Source organism: Stegostoma tigrinum, chromosome 17 (assembly GCF_030684315.1).
Source record: "Stegostoma tigrinum isolate sSteTig4 chromosome 17, sSteTig4.hap1, whole genome shotgun sequence".
In the NCBI taxonomy this organism is placed as follows: domain Eukaryota; kingdom Metazoa; phylum Chordata; class Chondrichthyes; order Orectolobiformes; family Stegostomatidae; genus Stegostoma; species Stegostoma tigrinum.
In genome coordinates, this window is record NC_081370.1 from 28,860,264 (window position 1) to 28,876,087 (window position 15,824).

At 39.9% G+C, this 15,824-nt stretch overlaps 1 protein-coding gene across 6 annotated transcripts in view; it reads left to right on the forward strand.

Annotated features, from left to right (window-relative positions):
- trim66 (tripartite motif containing 66) overlaps positions 1-15,824 on the forward strand; it is a 239,686-nt gene that overhangs the window by 180,704 nt on the left and 43,158 nt on the right. For 5 of the 6 annotated variants that reach the window (XM_048545261.2, XM_048545257.2, XM_048545258.2 and 2 more), the window contains 3 exons: positions 7,671-7,785; positions 10,362-10,508; positions 10,687-10,801. In XM_048545261.2, coding sequence (XP_048401218.2) covers positions 7,671-7,785; positions 10,362-10,508; positions 10,687-10,801 — 377 coding nt within the window. Of the gene's footprint in view, positions 1-7,164; positions 7,250-7,670; positions 7,786-10,361; positions 10,509-10,686; positions 10,802-15,824 lie in introns of those variants that run through there. The other variant, XM_048545262.2, reaches the window with a different exon arrangement.

A 15,824-nucleotide genomic window follows, 5' to 3' on the forward strand; every position in this document is an offset into this window, starting at 1 on the left:
GAAATTAGAGACCTATGTACAGTAATTGCTCAGTGCAGTTAGCAGTTGGGTCAAAAGAAAGCCTGTGACTAATAGAGTTCTGCTCAGAATAGTTAGTGCTGGAACTAGGCACTATGGTGCAATCTAATTAAACTAGTGGGAAATTGTAGTAAGACAAGGGATTGAGATCTGGGAAGTGAGCAATCATTAGGGCAGGCTGAGTCTGAATGGCTTTTGAGAAGAATAAGTGGTTAGGTCTTTCAACGAGAGTAGCTGAAATCCCTTGAACAAGAGTTGGAAAGGATTTTGTGATTCAGCCATTTGCTGATGTCTTGTTGGGTTGCTGAGAAATTTGAGGGATCTGTCTGTGTTGTATCTGTCATTTTATGTGTCGTTTGTTTGACCATGGTTTGTCTGTTGTTTCATATTTATTTCCTGTTAATTCTACATGTTAGAATATGAGACAGAAAATTTTGACTGATTTGCAGATTATTATACAGTAAAGTATCTTCTGATGTTTAAACTCATGGAATCGTATGGCTTTATCCTCTTCATAAGCAAGTGGGTTTTCAAATTTTGACTGCTCTACTGGTCCCTTACCAGGATTCTAATCAAATTGTAGGCCTTATCTGGGATCACAGAAGTGGGGAAAATTCCATTACATTCCCAACTTGTGCCATATAGTTGTGCATATGCTTTAGGAGGTCAGGAAACCTGCTTACCTCAGAATTTCCGGTCTTTGACCTGCTCACAATACTTAGTCATGGTATGTAGGTTGCTGACCCATTTAAGTTTGGTGATGAGCAAGCATCTGTTAATGTTTTAAGATTCAGTAATGGTAATGGCCACTGAAAATCAGGTAGAAATGGTTAAATTCTCTCTTGTTGGACATGGTCATTGTCTGATGCTTGTGTGTCTCAAATGTTTTACGCCATTTGTCAGCCCAAGTCAAAATATTGTACATTTGGTTTGGACATTTCCAGGGTTACTAGAATCAAAAATGATACCAACCACTGAGCAGCCATAAACAGACAACCTGACTTCTGATTTTACTGTGGAGGGAAAGTTGTTGATGAAGAAGTGAAGATGGTTGAGCAGGGGTATTGCCTTGAGCTCCTGCAGCAATGTCCTATGGCTCCAGTACTTGGCCTCCACAATAATCTTTCTTTATGCTGTAACTCCAATTGATGGAGTGGTATGGCCCAATTCTGCTTGACATCAATTTTGGTAGGGGTTCTTAATACCACATTCAGTCAAATGATGCATTGCTGACATGAGCAGTCATTCTCAAATCATAGAAGAGTTCAGCTCTTTTATACATATTTGGGCATAAGCTGTAATGAGATCTAGAACATGATGATGCTGACAGAACCAATATTTAGCATTGGAGAACTGAGTAAGAGCTATTTGATGCCATTGTTGCAATGACACCGTCCATCATTTTGCTGAAGTTTAGAAGTAGACAGCTTTGGTAATAGGCTGTATGGATTTATCTTGCATTTTGTGCAAAGGATAAACCTTGGCGATTTTACACTTTGTTGGGTAGCTTCCCTTATTAGGTCTATTATTGCTTGTTATTCTGTTTAGAAATGACTTATCTCAAAAACTAAATATTAGATTTCAATAAAGCTTGGTGCACTAATGGAATATGGCCCACTACAGAATTGCTTAGTTTTTGGCAAAGATGTAGATCAGGATCTTAAAATTTTTTAAAAGCCTCAGTAGAATGGGGCAAATTGACTTTTTAAAAGAATGCTGTGGGTTGTTTACTGAGGAAGCTTTCAATTATTTTCAACTGTTGATTGTTTCAGCTGCTGCAGTACAATTTGTCACAGCTGTCAGAATTTGAACAGAGCTTTCAGGACAGATTGTTGACACAGAATTGCCTAAAGTCGTCTTATTTAGAGGGAATTATTTGGTAAAGGTTTTTCTTAGCTTTGTAGTTTCAGAGCATCAGCCAAGCAGGAAAAGTCTCGTATCTATGTTGCATAATTGTGACAGAGATTTGCACTCTCCCAGCAGCCAGTTCACTTATTATATCTGTACTGGAACAACTTGACTAGGGGTATTAAAATGTGAGGCTGGATGAACACAGCAGGCCTGTTCATCCAGCCTCACATTTTATTATCTTGGAATTCTCCAGCATCTGCAGTTCCCATTATCTCTTGACTAGGGGTATAGTTGGTTTTGGAACGGATCTCACTATTGCTGCAGGAATGTGATCAGGGCTCATTGCTTTTACCAAACCCAGTGCCTTCACACATTCTTAACGTTACATGGAGTGAATCAAATTGACTGAAAATTGTCATCTGTCTTGGGTGATTTGACATTTCTAGCTGAATGTAATTGCACATATTTCAGCCTTGGGTTTTTCTGTGCTGATCTCTGCTCTGCTATCTTTGTGGATTTGTTGACACTTCTCCTCTAGTTAGTTGTTGAACTGTCCACCTCTATTTACGCCTTGATGTGACAAAACAGTAGAGCTTTGATCTTGCCCATTGGTTGTGAGATCTCTTTGCTCCGTCTGTTGCAGGCAATGTTTGCTCTTCTGTGGTTGTCCATTAGGCACTGTGGGCCAAGTCTGAGCTGGTAAAGCAGCTGGTGGTAATATCGTATACATTGTGAAGGTCATCCTCATTATCAAAATGGGACTTTATTTCCATGTGGAAATGTGATGATCAGTACTGTTATGGAAATTTAAGTTACTGAAGACATGTTCAAGTAGATTGTTCATTCTTGTTTGGCTCTTGTACCATTTTCTGCGAGTCTGCTCCTATGGATGTACCTTTCAGGGCTCAGCCACCTCAGCCTGACTGGTGCTGCTGAGCCATCCTTTGTGATGAATGGTGAATATACCATTCATTCTGTGTCCTTTCTAATATTGCTTCTTCTTCCTAGTGGTGTTCAATATGGAGGAACACTGATTCATCATCTGAGGTTGTGGTTGGGTACTACAATTAGTAATCGTCAGGATATTTCCTTGTTCATGTCCAACCTGGTGTCATGAGATAATAATAAGGTTATGACGAACAGTACCCATTCACATCACCCTACCAGACCATCAGGTTGTTCTATCATTACAGAGAGATGACTGGTGGTAGGTTAACCTGAGGGTCACTGCGCCTCCGGCAAGGGGAGAGGTTGAGAAAGGGAGGCCTTCACGGTAACATCAGTTGGTATGGGAATTGAACTCGTGCTGTTGGTGTCAGTCTGCATTGCAAACCAGCCTTCCAGCCAACTGAGCTACCAGACCCCCACCCAGATCAGTACTACTGTGAGATGTTTCCCTTTACATTTATGGCTGGTTTACTGTTCTAAAATTGGTAGAAAGAAAACAAAACTGAAAAATGATTTAAAACATGTTTAATTCTGACTAGAGACCGTTAGTAGAAGTATACCAATAGGAATAGTCCATAGGAATTCCATGAGCCTTCTACATGATTCAAATAAATGATATTGCTGACAAATGGGACATGCTATCAAAGCTCTTTCCATGGCATTGCATCAACCAATCAGACTTCGCTTGCCAACCTAATCGGCACCTTGTTTCTGATACAGTATTATTTGTTGTTCCCTTTGAAAGTTCTATAACTGTTAAGATGAATGAAAGACAAAAAGCTTCCACAGGACACCTTTTTTCAGCAATGTACAAGTTCTATGTTAGCAAGCAATTAATTAGATCACAATTGATCTGTGACTTTAACCCATTTATCTATCTTGGCCTGTATTCCAAATCTGACCCAATGCTAGTTTAAAAATTTTAAATTGACCTTGTTCAGCAGGTTTGGGAGAGAAGAGAGTTGTAGTTTCCCACAATCCTTTGTTTGAAGAGGTACTCCTTGACATTGCTCAATGACACAAGCAACTAAGTTCTAACTTTAAAGTTGTTCCCCTCCCAGTTCTGCAGTCCTTCTAGGAAAAGATTCTCTCCACCTGTACTGCCAAAACCATTTAACCATCTATCCACATTGATTGGATCATTCCTAACTGGATGAGCATTGAACTTTGTATTGTTTGATGTTCTACCTATAGTCATAATTAATAATTATGATCACAGTATACCAGTGATACTAAAATTGAAACAATGCTCAAAACAAAAATATAAGGCAATTACTGAGCTACAGCACAAACCTTTCACTGCTTGAAAGAAAGTACATTTACTTAGTGCCTTTCTCATCTGTAGCTTGCTTGAAAAATGATTAATGGCTGAAGTGCAGTCATTGTTGCAATGTACCCAAATGTGAAAAAGTCATCTGAACAACAAATGGTAAATAAGGAGATGATTTTTTTTTTAGTAACATTGGTTGAGGAATAAGTGATGGTCAGGATGCTAAGAAAGTGCTGCTCCCTTTCTTCTAATAATTTTGTATTCATTCTTGATTGTGGGTATTACTGACGTGTTACTGTTATCTGTTCAGTGTTACACTGAGAAAGTGGTAGTGGACTGCCTTCTTGAATCACTGTAGTATATTTTTGTCAGAAAAATAAGTAGGCTACAGAATACTTGAAAATTTAGAAGGGTATATAGCAAACGGATGCAGCAGTACAAATATCAAGTACATAAAATACATAATGATGCAAAGCAATAACGCCAAAACAAAAACAAAACAAGTGCTCACGTTCATTTCTAGAAGGATAAAATTGCAAAGTAGAGAAGATATGCTAAGCTTGTTTTAACCATGTTGGATGATTCTGTATAGTTCTGGTTACCACGTTATGAAAAAGATAGTGAAGCATTGAAAAGGGCACACAAGAGTCTTTGGAATGGAACCAGATTGCAATGTCTACACATCAGCAATAAGTGGACTTATGAACTTACAGAATTAGTAGACTTATAAATGATATCTCATATGTTAGAGTTTATTTTTCTTTGCACCTTCTCTCTAGCTGTAATGCTAAATTCTACCTTCTATTCTGATAACCTTATATGTAGTGCATGACTTGTCTGGTAAACAACTGTAATACTTTTCACTGTATCACAGTACATGTGACAATATATATCAAATCAATTTTTTGATGAACAAGCTGGGTTTAATTTTGTTTGAAATGAGAAAATTGAAGATAATCTAACAGAGTTCTTTAATTATTCAAAGTTTAATGGCATAAACAGGAAACCATCTACTTGTAAAATAGCAAATCAATATAAGATCTTCCCGAAAAAGATTCAATATAAAATTCAAAACAAATTTCCGAATTAGAGTGTAGACAAATTAGAACTCTTAACCTCATGGAGTCTTTGTGACTAATAGAATGGAATCCATTGAATCCATTGTCAAGGATGAGATTTCTAAATTCTTGGAAGTGCAGGGTCAGATTAGAACAAGTCAGCATGGATTTAGTAAGGGGAGGTCGTGCCTGACAAACCTGTTAGAATTCTTTGAAGACGTATCAAGTATGTTAGACCAGGGAAACCCAGTAGATGTTGTCTATCTAGACTTGCAAAAGGCATTTGATACGGTGCCTCACGGGAGGCTGCTGAGCAAGGTGTGGGCCCATGGTGTTCGAGGTGAGCTACTGGCTTGAATTGTGGATTGGTTGTCTGACAGAAGGCAGAGAGTTGGGATAAAAGGCTCTTTTTTGGAATGGCAACTGGTGACGAGTGATGTCCCACGGGGTTCAGTGTTGGGGCCGCAACTGTTCACCTTGTATATTAATGATCTGGATGAAGGGACTAGGGGCATTCCAGCGAAGTTTGCCGATGATACAAAGATAGGTGGACAGGCAGGTAGTACTGAGGAGGTGGGGAAGCTGCAGAAAGATTTAAACAGTTTAGGAGAGTGGTCCAGGAAATGGCTGATGAAATTCAATGTGAGGTTTTGCACTTTGGAAAAAAGAATACAGGCATGGACTATTTTCTAAATGGTGAGAAAATTTGTTCAGCAGAAGTACAAAGGGATCTGGGAGTGTTGGTCCAGGATTCTCTAAAGGTTAACTTGCAGGAAGAGTCCATGATTAAGAAAGCAAATGTAATGTTGTCGTTTATCTCAAGAGGGTTGGAATATAAAAGCAGCGATGTGCCTTTGAGGCTTTATAAGGCTGTAGTTAGGCCCCATTTAGAATACAGTGTCCAATTTTGGGGCCCACACCTCAGGAAGGACATACTAGCCGTGGAGCGTGCCCAGTGGAGATTCACACGGATGATCCCTGGAATGGTAGGTTTAATGTACAATGAACGGCTGAGGATCCTGGGATTGTACTCATTTAGAGTTTAGAAGGTTGAGGGGAGATCTAATAGAAACTTACAAGATAATGTATGGCTTAGAAGGGGTGGACGCTAGGAAGTTGTTTCCGTTAGGCAGGGAGACTAGGACCTGTGGGTACAGCCTTAAAATTAGAGGGGGTAAATTTAAAACTGAAATGAGACGACATTTCTTCAGCCAGAGAGTGATGGGCTTATGGAATTCATTGCCATGGAGTGCAGTGGAGGCCCGGACGTTGGATGCCTTCATGGCCGAGATCGACAAATTCTTGATCAGACAAGGAATCAAAGCCTAAGGGGAGAGTGCGGGGAAGTGGAGTTGAAATGCCCATCAGCCGTGATTTAAATGGCAGAGTGGACTTGATCGGCCGAATGGCCTTACTTCCACTCCTATGTCTTATGGTCTTATGGATGACTCTAGGAGAAAGGAACAGAGAATTATACCAATAAAGTTGGATGAGCAAGGCTGAAGGATGTTTCACAGGGAGCAGAGATACCTACATGGACTGTTTGGGATAAATGGCCTTTATCTGTATTACATATTCTCTCCACATCTATGTAGTTCACGTGCTGAAGGTGCTAGAACAAGTACAAGTCCAAATTCACGATATTTAAAGAGAGAAAGAGTCCTGACACTATCGTTTTCATTCTGTTCAATTACCTTCCCTCTATTCGATCTCGAGCTTTTCAGTCCAGTGGATTGTCAGAAAGTGAAACAGCCACAGGTTTGCTGCTCACACTTAGTGGGTATTCAAGACTAGCAGGTGGAACTCCTCCCATTATTTTCCCTGCATTCATTGAAGGCCAGCTCTTGGTCTCTGCTTTGTTTACACATTGGTAGCAAAGAAGGAAATAAGTATATAGAATCAATTATTGACCTTCCTCGTTTCCCTTCTTTAGGTTAATTTGAACTTATAAAGCCTGGAGTAATCCTTTTCATAGACTTTCTTTAAAGCAACAATGTTTCTATGTTCCTAGCCCACTCTCCATGGAACCTTCCTCAGTGAGGGAATCAGCACCTTCAGATGGATGGGAAATGGAGAAAATTGGAGATTTTTTTTTCATTCACAGGTAGTCTCGCGCTTGTGATTCCTCAGTTGTTTAACTTTTGATCTTTGATGTAGCATTTTACAGAGGCACAAAGTGAAAGTGACACAGGTCTGCATAAATTAGAAGGATCGCTGGACCAAGCATTTCAACTTGTTGATATGTGTAAGCTACCTATGGTGCAGTGGTGGTGGTGGATTGGGAGCTGGTTTTCAGCTTGTTCTTAGTTGGAGAGGATGTATGCGAGTGCAAAATCAATAGAAAAGGGAAGAATTCTCCTAGACCCCACTCCCACAAAATCTATTTGTATTTTTATTAGAGTTATGAAGGAGCCATGGCCCCTGATGAGTTTAGACAATATTGTAATTGATTCACTTTAACCAAATTAGTGCAAATATATGTAAATCTGAAATAAGTTGTTACTGAAAATGAATCTGTCTTGCAGGTTAAATGAAGTAAAGCAAATACGAATGAAGGTTGAAAATCAGATTAAGATGGCAAAGATGATCATGATGAATGAATTAAATAAGCGAGTGAATGTCCTCATGGACCAGCTGGAGGTGAGACTTTCTGATGGACCAAACCTACTTTAACTTTACAACTGTTTTGAGAAACCCAGTTTCTGCTTAAGTATAAGGCTGCAATCATTGATGTTTGTGATCAGAGATAATGGGAACTGCAGATGCTGGAGAATCCAAGATAACAAAGTGTGAAGCTGGATGAACACAGCAGGCCAAGCAGCATCTCAGGAGCACAAAAGCTGATGCTTCAGGCCTAGACCCTCTGATGAAGGGTCTACGTCCAAAACGTCAGCTTTTGTGCTCCTGAGATGCTGCTTGGCCTGCTGTGTTCATCCAGCATCACACTTTGTAATCATTGATATTTGTTGGGTTTCAATCTACTTTAAAAGAATTTCAAGAGATGTTCTGATGGCATTGTTTTTTCACACCAATTACTAGTCATCAGTAGCTAGGTAATATAACGTTATACAGTGAATATCAAAACATGTTTTTGTTTCTTGTTCTAGTTTCACGTATGTTTGCTTTTGTTAGAAGCAATTTTCACAATGTATTGTCAAGTGTGAGGTGATGCACTTTGGTAGGAGTAACCCGAAGGCAAAGTACAAGGCAAATGATAAGATTCTTAGCAGTGTATATGAGCAGAGAGATCTCGGTGTCCATGTACCCAGATCCTTGAAAGTTGCCACCCAGGTTGACAGAGCTGTTAAGAAGGCATACAGTGTTTTAGCTTTTATTAATAGAAGGATCGAGTTCCGGAACCAAGAGGTTATGGTGAAGCTGTACAAAACTCTGGTGCGGCCGCACTTGGAGTATTGTGTACAGTTCTGGTCACCACATTATGAGAAGGATGTGGAAGCTTTGGAACGGGTGCAGAGGAGATTTACTAGGATGTTGCCTGGTATGGAGGGAAGGTCTTACGAGGAAAGGCTGAGGGACTTGAGGCTGTTTTCATTAGAGAGAAGAAGGTTAAGAGGTGACTTAATTGAAACATAAAATAACTAGAGGGTTAGATAGGGGGTGGATAGGGAGAGCCTTTTTCCTAGGATGGTGATGGTGAGCCTGAGGGGGAATAGCTTTAAATTGAGGGGTGAAAGATATAGGACAGATGTCAGAGGTAGTTTCTTTACTCAGAGTAGTAAGGCAATGGAACGCTTTGCCTGCAACGGTTGTAGATTCGCCAACTTTAGGTACATTTAAGTTGTCATTGGACAAGCATACGGACGTACATGGAATAGTGTAGATTAGATGGGCTTGAGATCGGTATGACAGGTTGGCACAACATCGAGGGCCGAAGGGCCTGTATTGTGCTGTAATGTTCTATGTTCTTTGTTCTAAGTACATATTCATCACACCTAAATAGATCACCTGCCTTCAATATGACTTGCTGCCACAGTTTAAATCAGCTTTCCTATTACCTTTTAAAGGGATTGACAAAATGATGCCAGTTGTCTCCCTGAGGAGTTGTTAAAGTTTTTATTTGTGTATTGTTCTTTAATTCTCACAGGAGCAGATGATTTCTTATCCAGATTAGTAACTCGTAACTAGATGGGCAACTTGCTTCAACACATTGGGCAATATTTGTTTTAAATATGTACAAAGCAGGTATTCATGATTGGCTGTGGGATAACTTTATAATTCTGAAATTTCATCTCTTGGGGACACAGGATTTTTTGCCTTATATCTGTATTGACAGCATAGTTAACTTTATATTATTGGCATTTAGAATATTGCAAGCTTGAAGTCTATTGGTGCATCAAAGAGTTGCAATGCCTTTGCTGCAGTATTTCATCACTGGTTCCAATTCTAATTCGAATAAAAATGTTAAGATGTAAGAAGATTAATTTTACAATTAAAACTTATGAGAGAAATAATTTCTCCTTATTTCTCCAATAGAAAATTCTTGAATGGGCTGTAGGTTACGTGGAAACAGAATGCCATTGATGGGCTAAAATTTAAATCTAGGACATGCTTTCACCTTTAAAATGTTTGCTGTGAAGAACAGAATGCAGTACATTATCTAGAATGCTAAAACTACTTTTGGTGATCAATGAGTATAAGAATTGAGTCATGTTCATCCCTTTGCAACTACGTTGACCAAATAGCTATAATTGAGAAATAAGCTTCAAAATTACAAATCACTCGGGCCCATTCAGCCTCTAATATTTTGTTCAAATGATCACTCCCTTTGGATTGTTGCCTTTGTAGGTAGAGCTTGACATCACAGAATCTTCTGCAAATTCACCATCACCATTCCCCTTTGGTCATGAGGCTGTACAATAATATATTCAATGGATAGAGCCAGGGAGTGACTGTACTCAAAGAACATTGGTTTGCTGTAATGCTACTTTTCATCATCTGATTGTATAATTTTTTTTCCAAGTTTCCCACTGAAAATGTAGAATAAGAGAAGTTAGCCTTGCATACGTGTTAGCAGCTATCTAGTGGCTAAGAATTTTCACAAGATGAGAAACCAAAGTAATGCAGTCACACTAAAAACTGCCCTTATTCCTCTGTCTTAGTTCTATCCTATTTGGGAAATAAGTGAAAAATCTATTTTACATTGTGTAATAGAAGGCATTTTTGATTATAATGATGCTACACTCTTTTGATCATAGAATATTACAAATGAACGAAAGCTCAAACTGGAGCACCAACTTCAAGCAATGATGGGCTTGTGCAAGCACTTAGAGCATGTATTGAACTTTGTCAATTGGGCAGCCTCTAAGAAGAATGATATCCCATTCTTATTCAGCAAAGAACTGGTAAGTGTGTTTGGTCAACTCGTGCAACATTGCTGGCAAAGTCAATGTAAAATCTCTATCGAAGAAAAGTGCAAATTAATTATTTCAAATAAAATTGTATGTAGAGTATTTGGCATAACAGATTGAGAGAACATTTTACTGATATGTAACATCTATATATTAATATTATATTATTTAGATCCTGTTTCAGGTGCGCCGTTTGCTGGAAACACAGTGCAATGTAGATGTGGGTCCCTCCAAGATTCAGTTTCGTTGGGACTCTACCATGTGGACTAAGCAGCTTTCTACTTTAGGTAGGAAAGATCTTACTACAGTACTAGTCAATGGCGGTTGTATACCTATGTTGTTTCACTGATTTTACTGATGAATTTTCATGATGAGCTGATGGTTGTCAAAGATCCAGGTACAGGTTAAAACTTACTCATATTTGCAATGTATAGTACATAGTGGTAAGGATTATTATTGTATTAAAATACATTTCAACACAAATGGCTTACTTTCTGTTCATCTTCCAATAATTCATATAATTATAATATAATCTGCCAGCATTAATTTCATGATGCACTTACTGAAGGAAATCACTAACTAGCCAATTGAAAATAGCATATATCTCAAATTAAAGATGGTTGCGGAAATTAAAGATGGTTGGAAAAAGAAACTAGACGAAATGGAAACCAGACAATTTTCCTTGCAAGGACAGGGGAAAGCTGAAGTTGCTGTGGATTATAATGATGCTATATTATATTATAATGATTATAATGACCTTGTTAGCCTACAGGTTTCTAAGTGGTCTTGGTTGAGGCCCATGACAAACTGTAGACTATTTGATTAGATTATTAGAATGTGGAAAGATTTTTGCCATGAAAGCAAATAGGGTAAGTAAAGCTGTCAGTTTGCATTAATGCCTAGGATGAAGACACAACTGGTTATCCTTGCTGCATCAGGATTACTCTGAGTCCCGTCTCACTGGTGTCACACTGCAAGATGACTTCTTCATGGACCTTATACTACCTCAGGACAGGGATTGTTGTCACTAGTTGATTAATTCTAGTGAAAGCTACTCGTTCTTGAGTGTCCAAAGTTACTAGAACCCTTTAGCATTGTTCTTGCGTAGGGTTCACAATGAACTCTGTTAAAACGTTTATGAATTTGACGAATCATTGTGCCACTTTCACCATTGTTGGTTATTGCATCTCTGCACAAGTTCTCACTTTCTCAGGATCCAAGTGAAGTCCCTTTACTTTCAGTATATGAGTTTAATGCTTGATTTCAGAGGGCCTCAATGGCATCTTCTTCTTGTTCAGCTTCAGTTCATCTGGCAAGCTGTCTCTAGCCATTTTAGTAGATTCTGACCATGATCTACAATGGCTTCTTCTGTTATATCTCCACATCCATACATACACTAAGAGATCATCCACAACTCTGTTCACTCCAGGAAGATTACTTACTATTGCATGCCATCCGTAGCGGTACTCCTCTGGAACCGTAGAAATACCAAATGGCATATGCAACCTTCTGAATCCCCTGAATGGCATCTCGCATGTAGTTAGAAAACTGCTGCTTTCATCCAGCTTCCACCCTTGGCAGTTACCACCCTTTACATTAAGGGTAGTAAAGACCTTTTGCCATGGCAGATTGTGGCAAAATTTCTTCAATGGGGTTGGCATGAGGTAGTGAGATCTCTCAAAATTTTACTGAGATCCTTTGGATCAATGCATATACGCCAATGTTTTTCACTGCTACTGTGCTACTAATCAGTATGTAAGAGTTGTTAGTTTCTGGATTGCTCCCTTCTTTTCTAGCTCCTCTATCTTGTTATTTGGGTTGGACATGAGGTCAACTGGATCTGTTCTCAGCAAATGCTGAGTTAGTATCATGCACTTAAGCACTTTGAGATGGTATTCACTAGGAGCTCATCCATGACCCTTAAAAGACAGTTTAGTGTTCAAGGATCTGGTCACCAGAAAATGGCTTAGTACCATTAATAGAAACCCTCTTCTGGGTACACGTAAAGTTACAAGACCAAATTTACTAAAGTTACTTTAGACTTGCTTCAGCTGAGATGAATGGACGTTTATTAACATTACTATCTGGAATTCCAGCTGTTCATTCTTCCAATCACATTGACCTTTCAGTTACGCTCAACCCAAAGAGGTCAAAAGTATCATAAAGCCTCAATCTTACCTTCGAGCACTTCATTTTTGGATGACGTCTTGAATGACTTCACATAGATCTGCCGAAATCCTAATGTTACATGAAGCACAGAAGTCTATTAACATTTCAGCTTCACTTCATGCTGTCATTCTGCAATCATCCCTTGAACTGTTTCAAATTATTTACCAGCTTTTGACTTGTCGAATCCAACTTATTGTATGGGTGTGAAATAATTTGTCATAATTATTGGCTGACCTCTCACTAGCAGCCATCTTTTATAGGGCTGCTTTGCTTCTTTCTATCTAAATATTATGTGAAAAGTGATTCAGCTTCTTGCAGCCAGAGTATTGCTTTCCCATGCTGGACATGTTTCTTATCCGATATCTTCCACAATACTGATACCCTGTCTTCCAAATCCTTCGGCTGACACTTCTGCAAATATTTATTCCATTACGCAAAAATTGTTTTCATGCAGCCTAGAAGCCGTCTGAATATAATGCAAAGTCCCACGTATTCTCCCATTAATGCGCTTCGGCTGATGATTGACAATTTTGGTACTACGACACTTGTTGATGGCTTTTAAGTTTCACTGCTATTGGCAGATATGCTCTTGCAGTATGTTCCTTTTATGCCTAAAACCTTCCTATCTCTTTTGAGATCATCTTTCAGTCATCTACTCTCAGGTTTCATTGGGATATGTAATTACAGTGATATGCTTATCACTTGTCTCCTTTTCTCTTTGAGCTATGTCACAAATGATTTCTGCTGTGTGGCATTAGTATACGGTTCAAAGGGTATTCTCAAAACTTTCATAATTTCTGCTTTCTGGCATTTCTGTTCCTCAGTGAGATCTAGAGTGCAACACAGCTTGTAGTTCTCTTGCTCAAGCATTGTAATGGGGTTATTACTCTAATTTCCTCTGTCTCTTTATTTGATTCTGTAGCTGTTTCATACTTCATATTCACGGAGCGTTGAAACATTCTAATTCTGTCTTGTATTACCTCAGAGTTCCACTGCAGTGCGGAATGGAACTTTTATAGCTATTTTGACTTATCTACATTATTCATAATTGTGGGATTTTTTTAATAAACGACTTATTGCATTCAGTAGTCCATTAACTTTAGAGCATGAACGCTGTCCTGCATTATGATTACACTCATCCCCATCTCCACTTATGTTTGTGTCTTAATGGCTTTGCTCTCAGCAGAGCCAATCCATTTTCTCCTATTGAAACCTACCATTCACACCTATTTTTTTCTCAATCTCTCCTGTACAACCATGAGATCTCCTTTTCCTGGGCGCGAACTCACCGTCTGTTCCACTCACGACTCCTCCCTCTTTGTGAACAGCATAAGAAAAATTGATTTCCAGCCCTCTTAGTTCTGAAGGAGTCATTGGATTTGAAATGTCAACTCTATTTTTCTCTCTTCTAAGATACTGCTAAATTTCTGCAGCAGTCTCTGTTTTATATGGAGCATTAAGAGCGTACTTTGGAATTGTTTGACTTAAAAATGCATGCCAATGAGCCTGAATTCAATTTCTCATTGCTTGTAAACTTAAGTTGTCAAAGATAAGACGTTTCTTGTTTGCATTTTTTCATTTATCGGACCAATGCCTGACATCACTTCATTGTTTGAAAACAGATAGTTTTAAATACAATGCTATAAAATTGGAAGTTTTATTTCCTCAACTTTTAGTCATGTGAATTTATTATCCATAGGTCAAAGACTGCATAATTTGTTACCATATTTAAAATGGAGTGTTTGTACTTCTTCAGTAATGTAAGTGGCCATAGCCCTTAAATAGGATTATATAGAGTTCAATAATGTGGAAATGTTTTGTTGTGAAGCTTAAGATGGTGGAAGCACTACTCAATGTAATATTGAGTTAGGTTAATTCACTTCTAATTTCTTGCCTTTGCTGAGTGAACTGGATTTCTTCAGAGTAGTGGAATGCCACAATTTTCCTCAATGCAGTTTATCTTTTCAGGTGAAAAATATGTCATGAATGTCCGAGATAATAGGAACTGCAGATGCTGGAGAATCCAAGATAATAAAATGTGAGGCTGGATGAACACAGCAGGCCAAGCAGCATCTCAGTAGCACAAAAGCTGACGTTTCGGGCCTAGACCCTTCATCAGAGAGGGGGATGGGGTGAGGGTTCTGGAATAAATAGGGAGAGAGGGGGAGGCGGACCGAAGATGGAGAGAAAAGAAGATAGGTGGAGAGAGTATAGGTGGGGAGGTAGGGAGGGGATAGGTCAATCCAGGGAAGGCGGACAGGTCAAGGAGGTGGGATGAGGTTAGTAGGTAGATGGGGGTGCGGCTTGGGGTGGGAGGAAGGGATGGGTGAGAGGAAGAACAGGTTAGGGAGGCAGAGACAGGTTGGACTGGTTTTGGGATGCAGTGGGTGGAGGGGAGATTTTGAAACTGGTGAAGTCCACATTGATACCATTAGGCTGCAGGGTTCCCAGGCGGAATATGAGTTGCTGTTCCTGCAGCCTTCGGGTGGCATCATTGTGGCAGTGCAGGAGGCCCATGATGGACATGTCATCTAAAGAATGGGAGGGGGAGTGGAAATGGTTTGCGACTGGGAGGTGCAGTTGTTTGTTGCGAACTGAGCGGAGGTGTTCTGCAGAGCGGTCTCCAAGCCTCCGCTTGGCTTCCCCAATGTAGAGGAGGCCACACCGGGTACAGTGGATGCAGTATACCACGTTGGCAGATGTGCAGGTGAACCTCTGCTTAATGTGGAATGTCATCTTGGGGCCTGGGTTAGGGGTGAGGGAGGAGGTGTGGGGGCAAGTGTAGCATTTCCTGCGGTTGCAGGGGAAGGTGCCGGGTGTGGTGGGGTTAGAGGGCAGTGTGGAGCAAACAAGGGAGCCACGGAGAGAGTGGTCTCTCTGGAAAGCAGACAGGGGTGGGGATGGAAAAATGTCTTGGATGGTGGGGTCGGATTGTGGATGGCGGAAGTGTCGGAGGATGATGCGTTGTATCCGGAGGTTGGTGGGGTGGTGTCTGAGAACGAGGGAGATCCTCTTTGGGCGGTTGTGGCGGGGGTGGGGTGTGAGGGATATGTTGCGGGAAATGCGGGAGACGCGGTCAAGGGCGTTCTCGATCACTGTGGGGGGATAGTTGCGGTCCTTGAAGAACATGGACATCAGGGA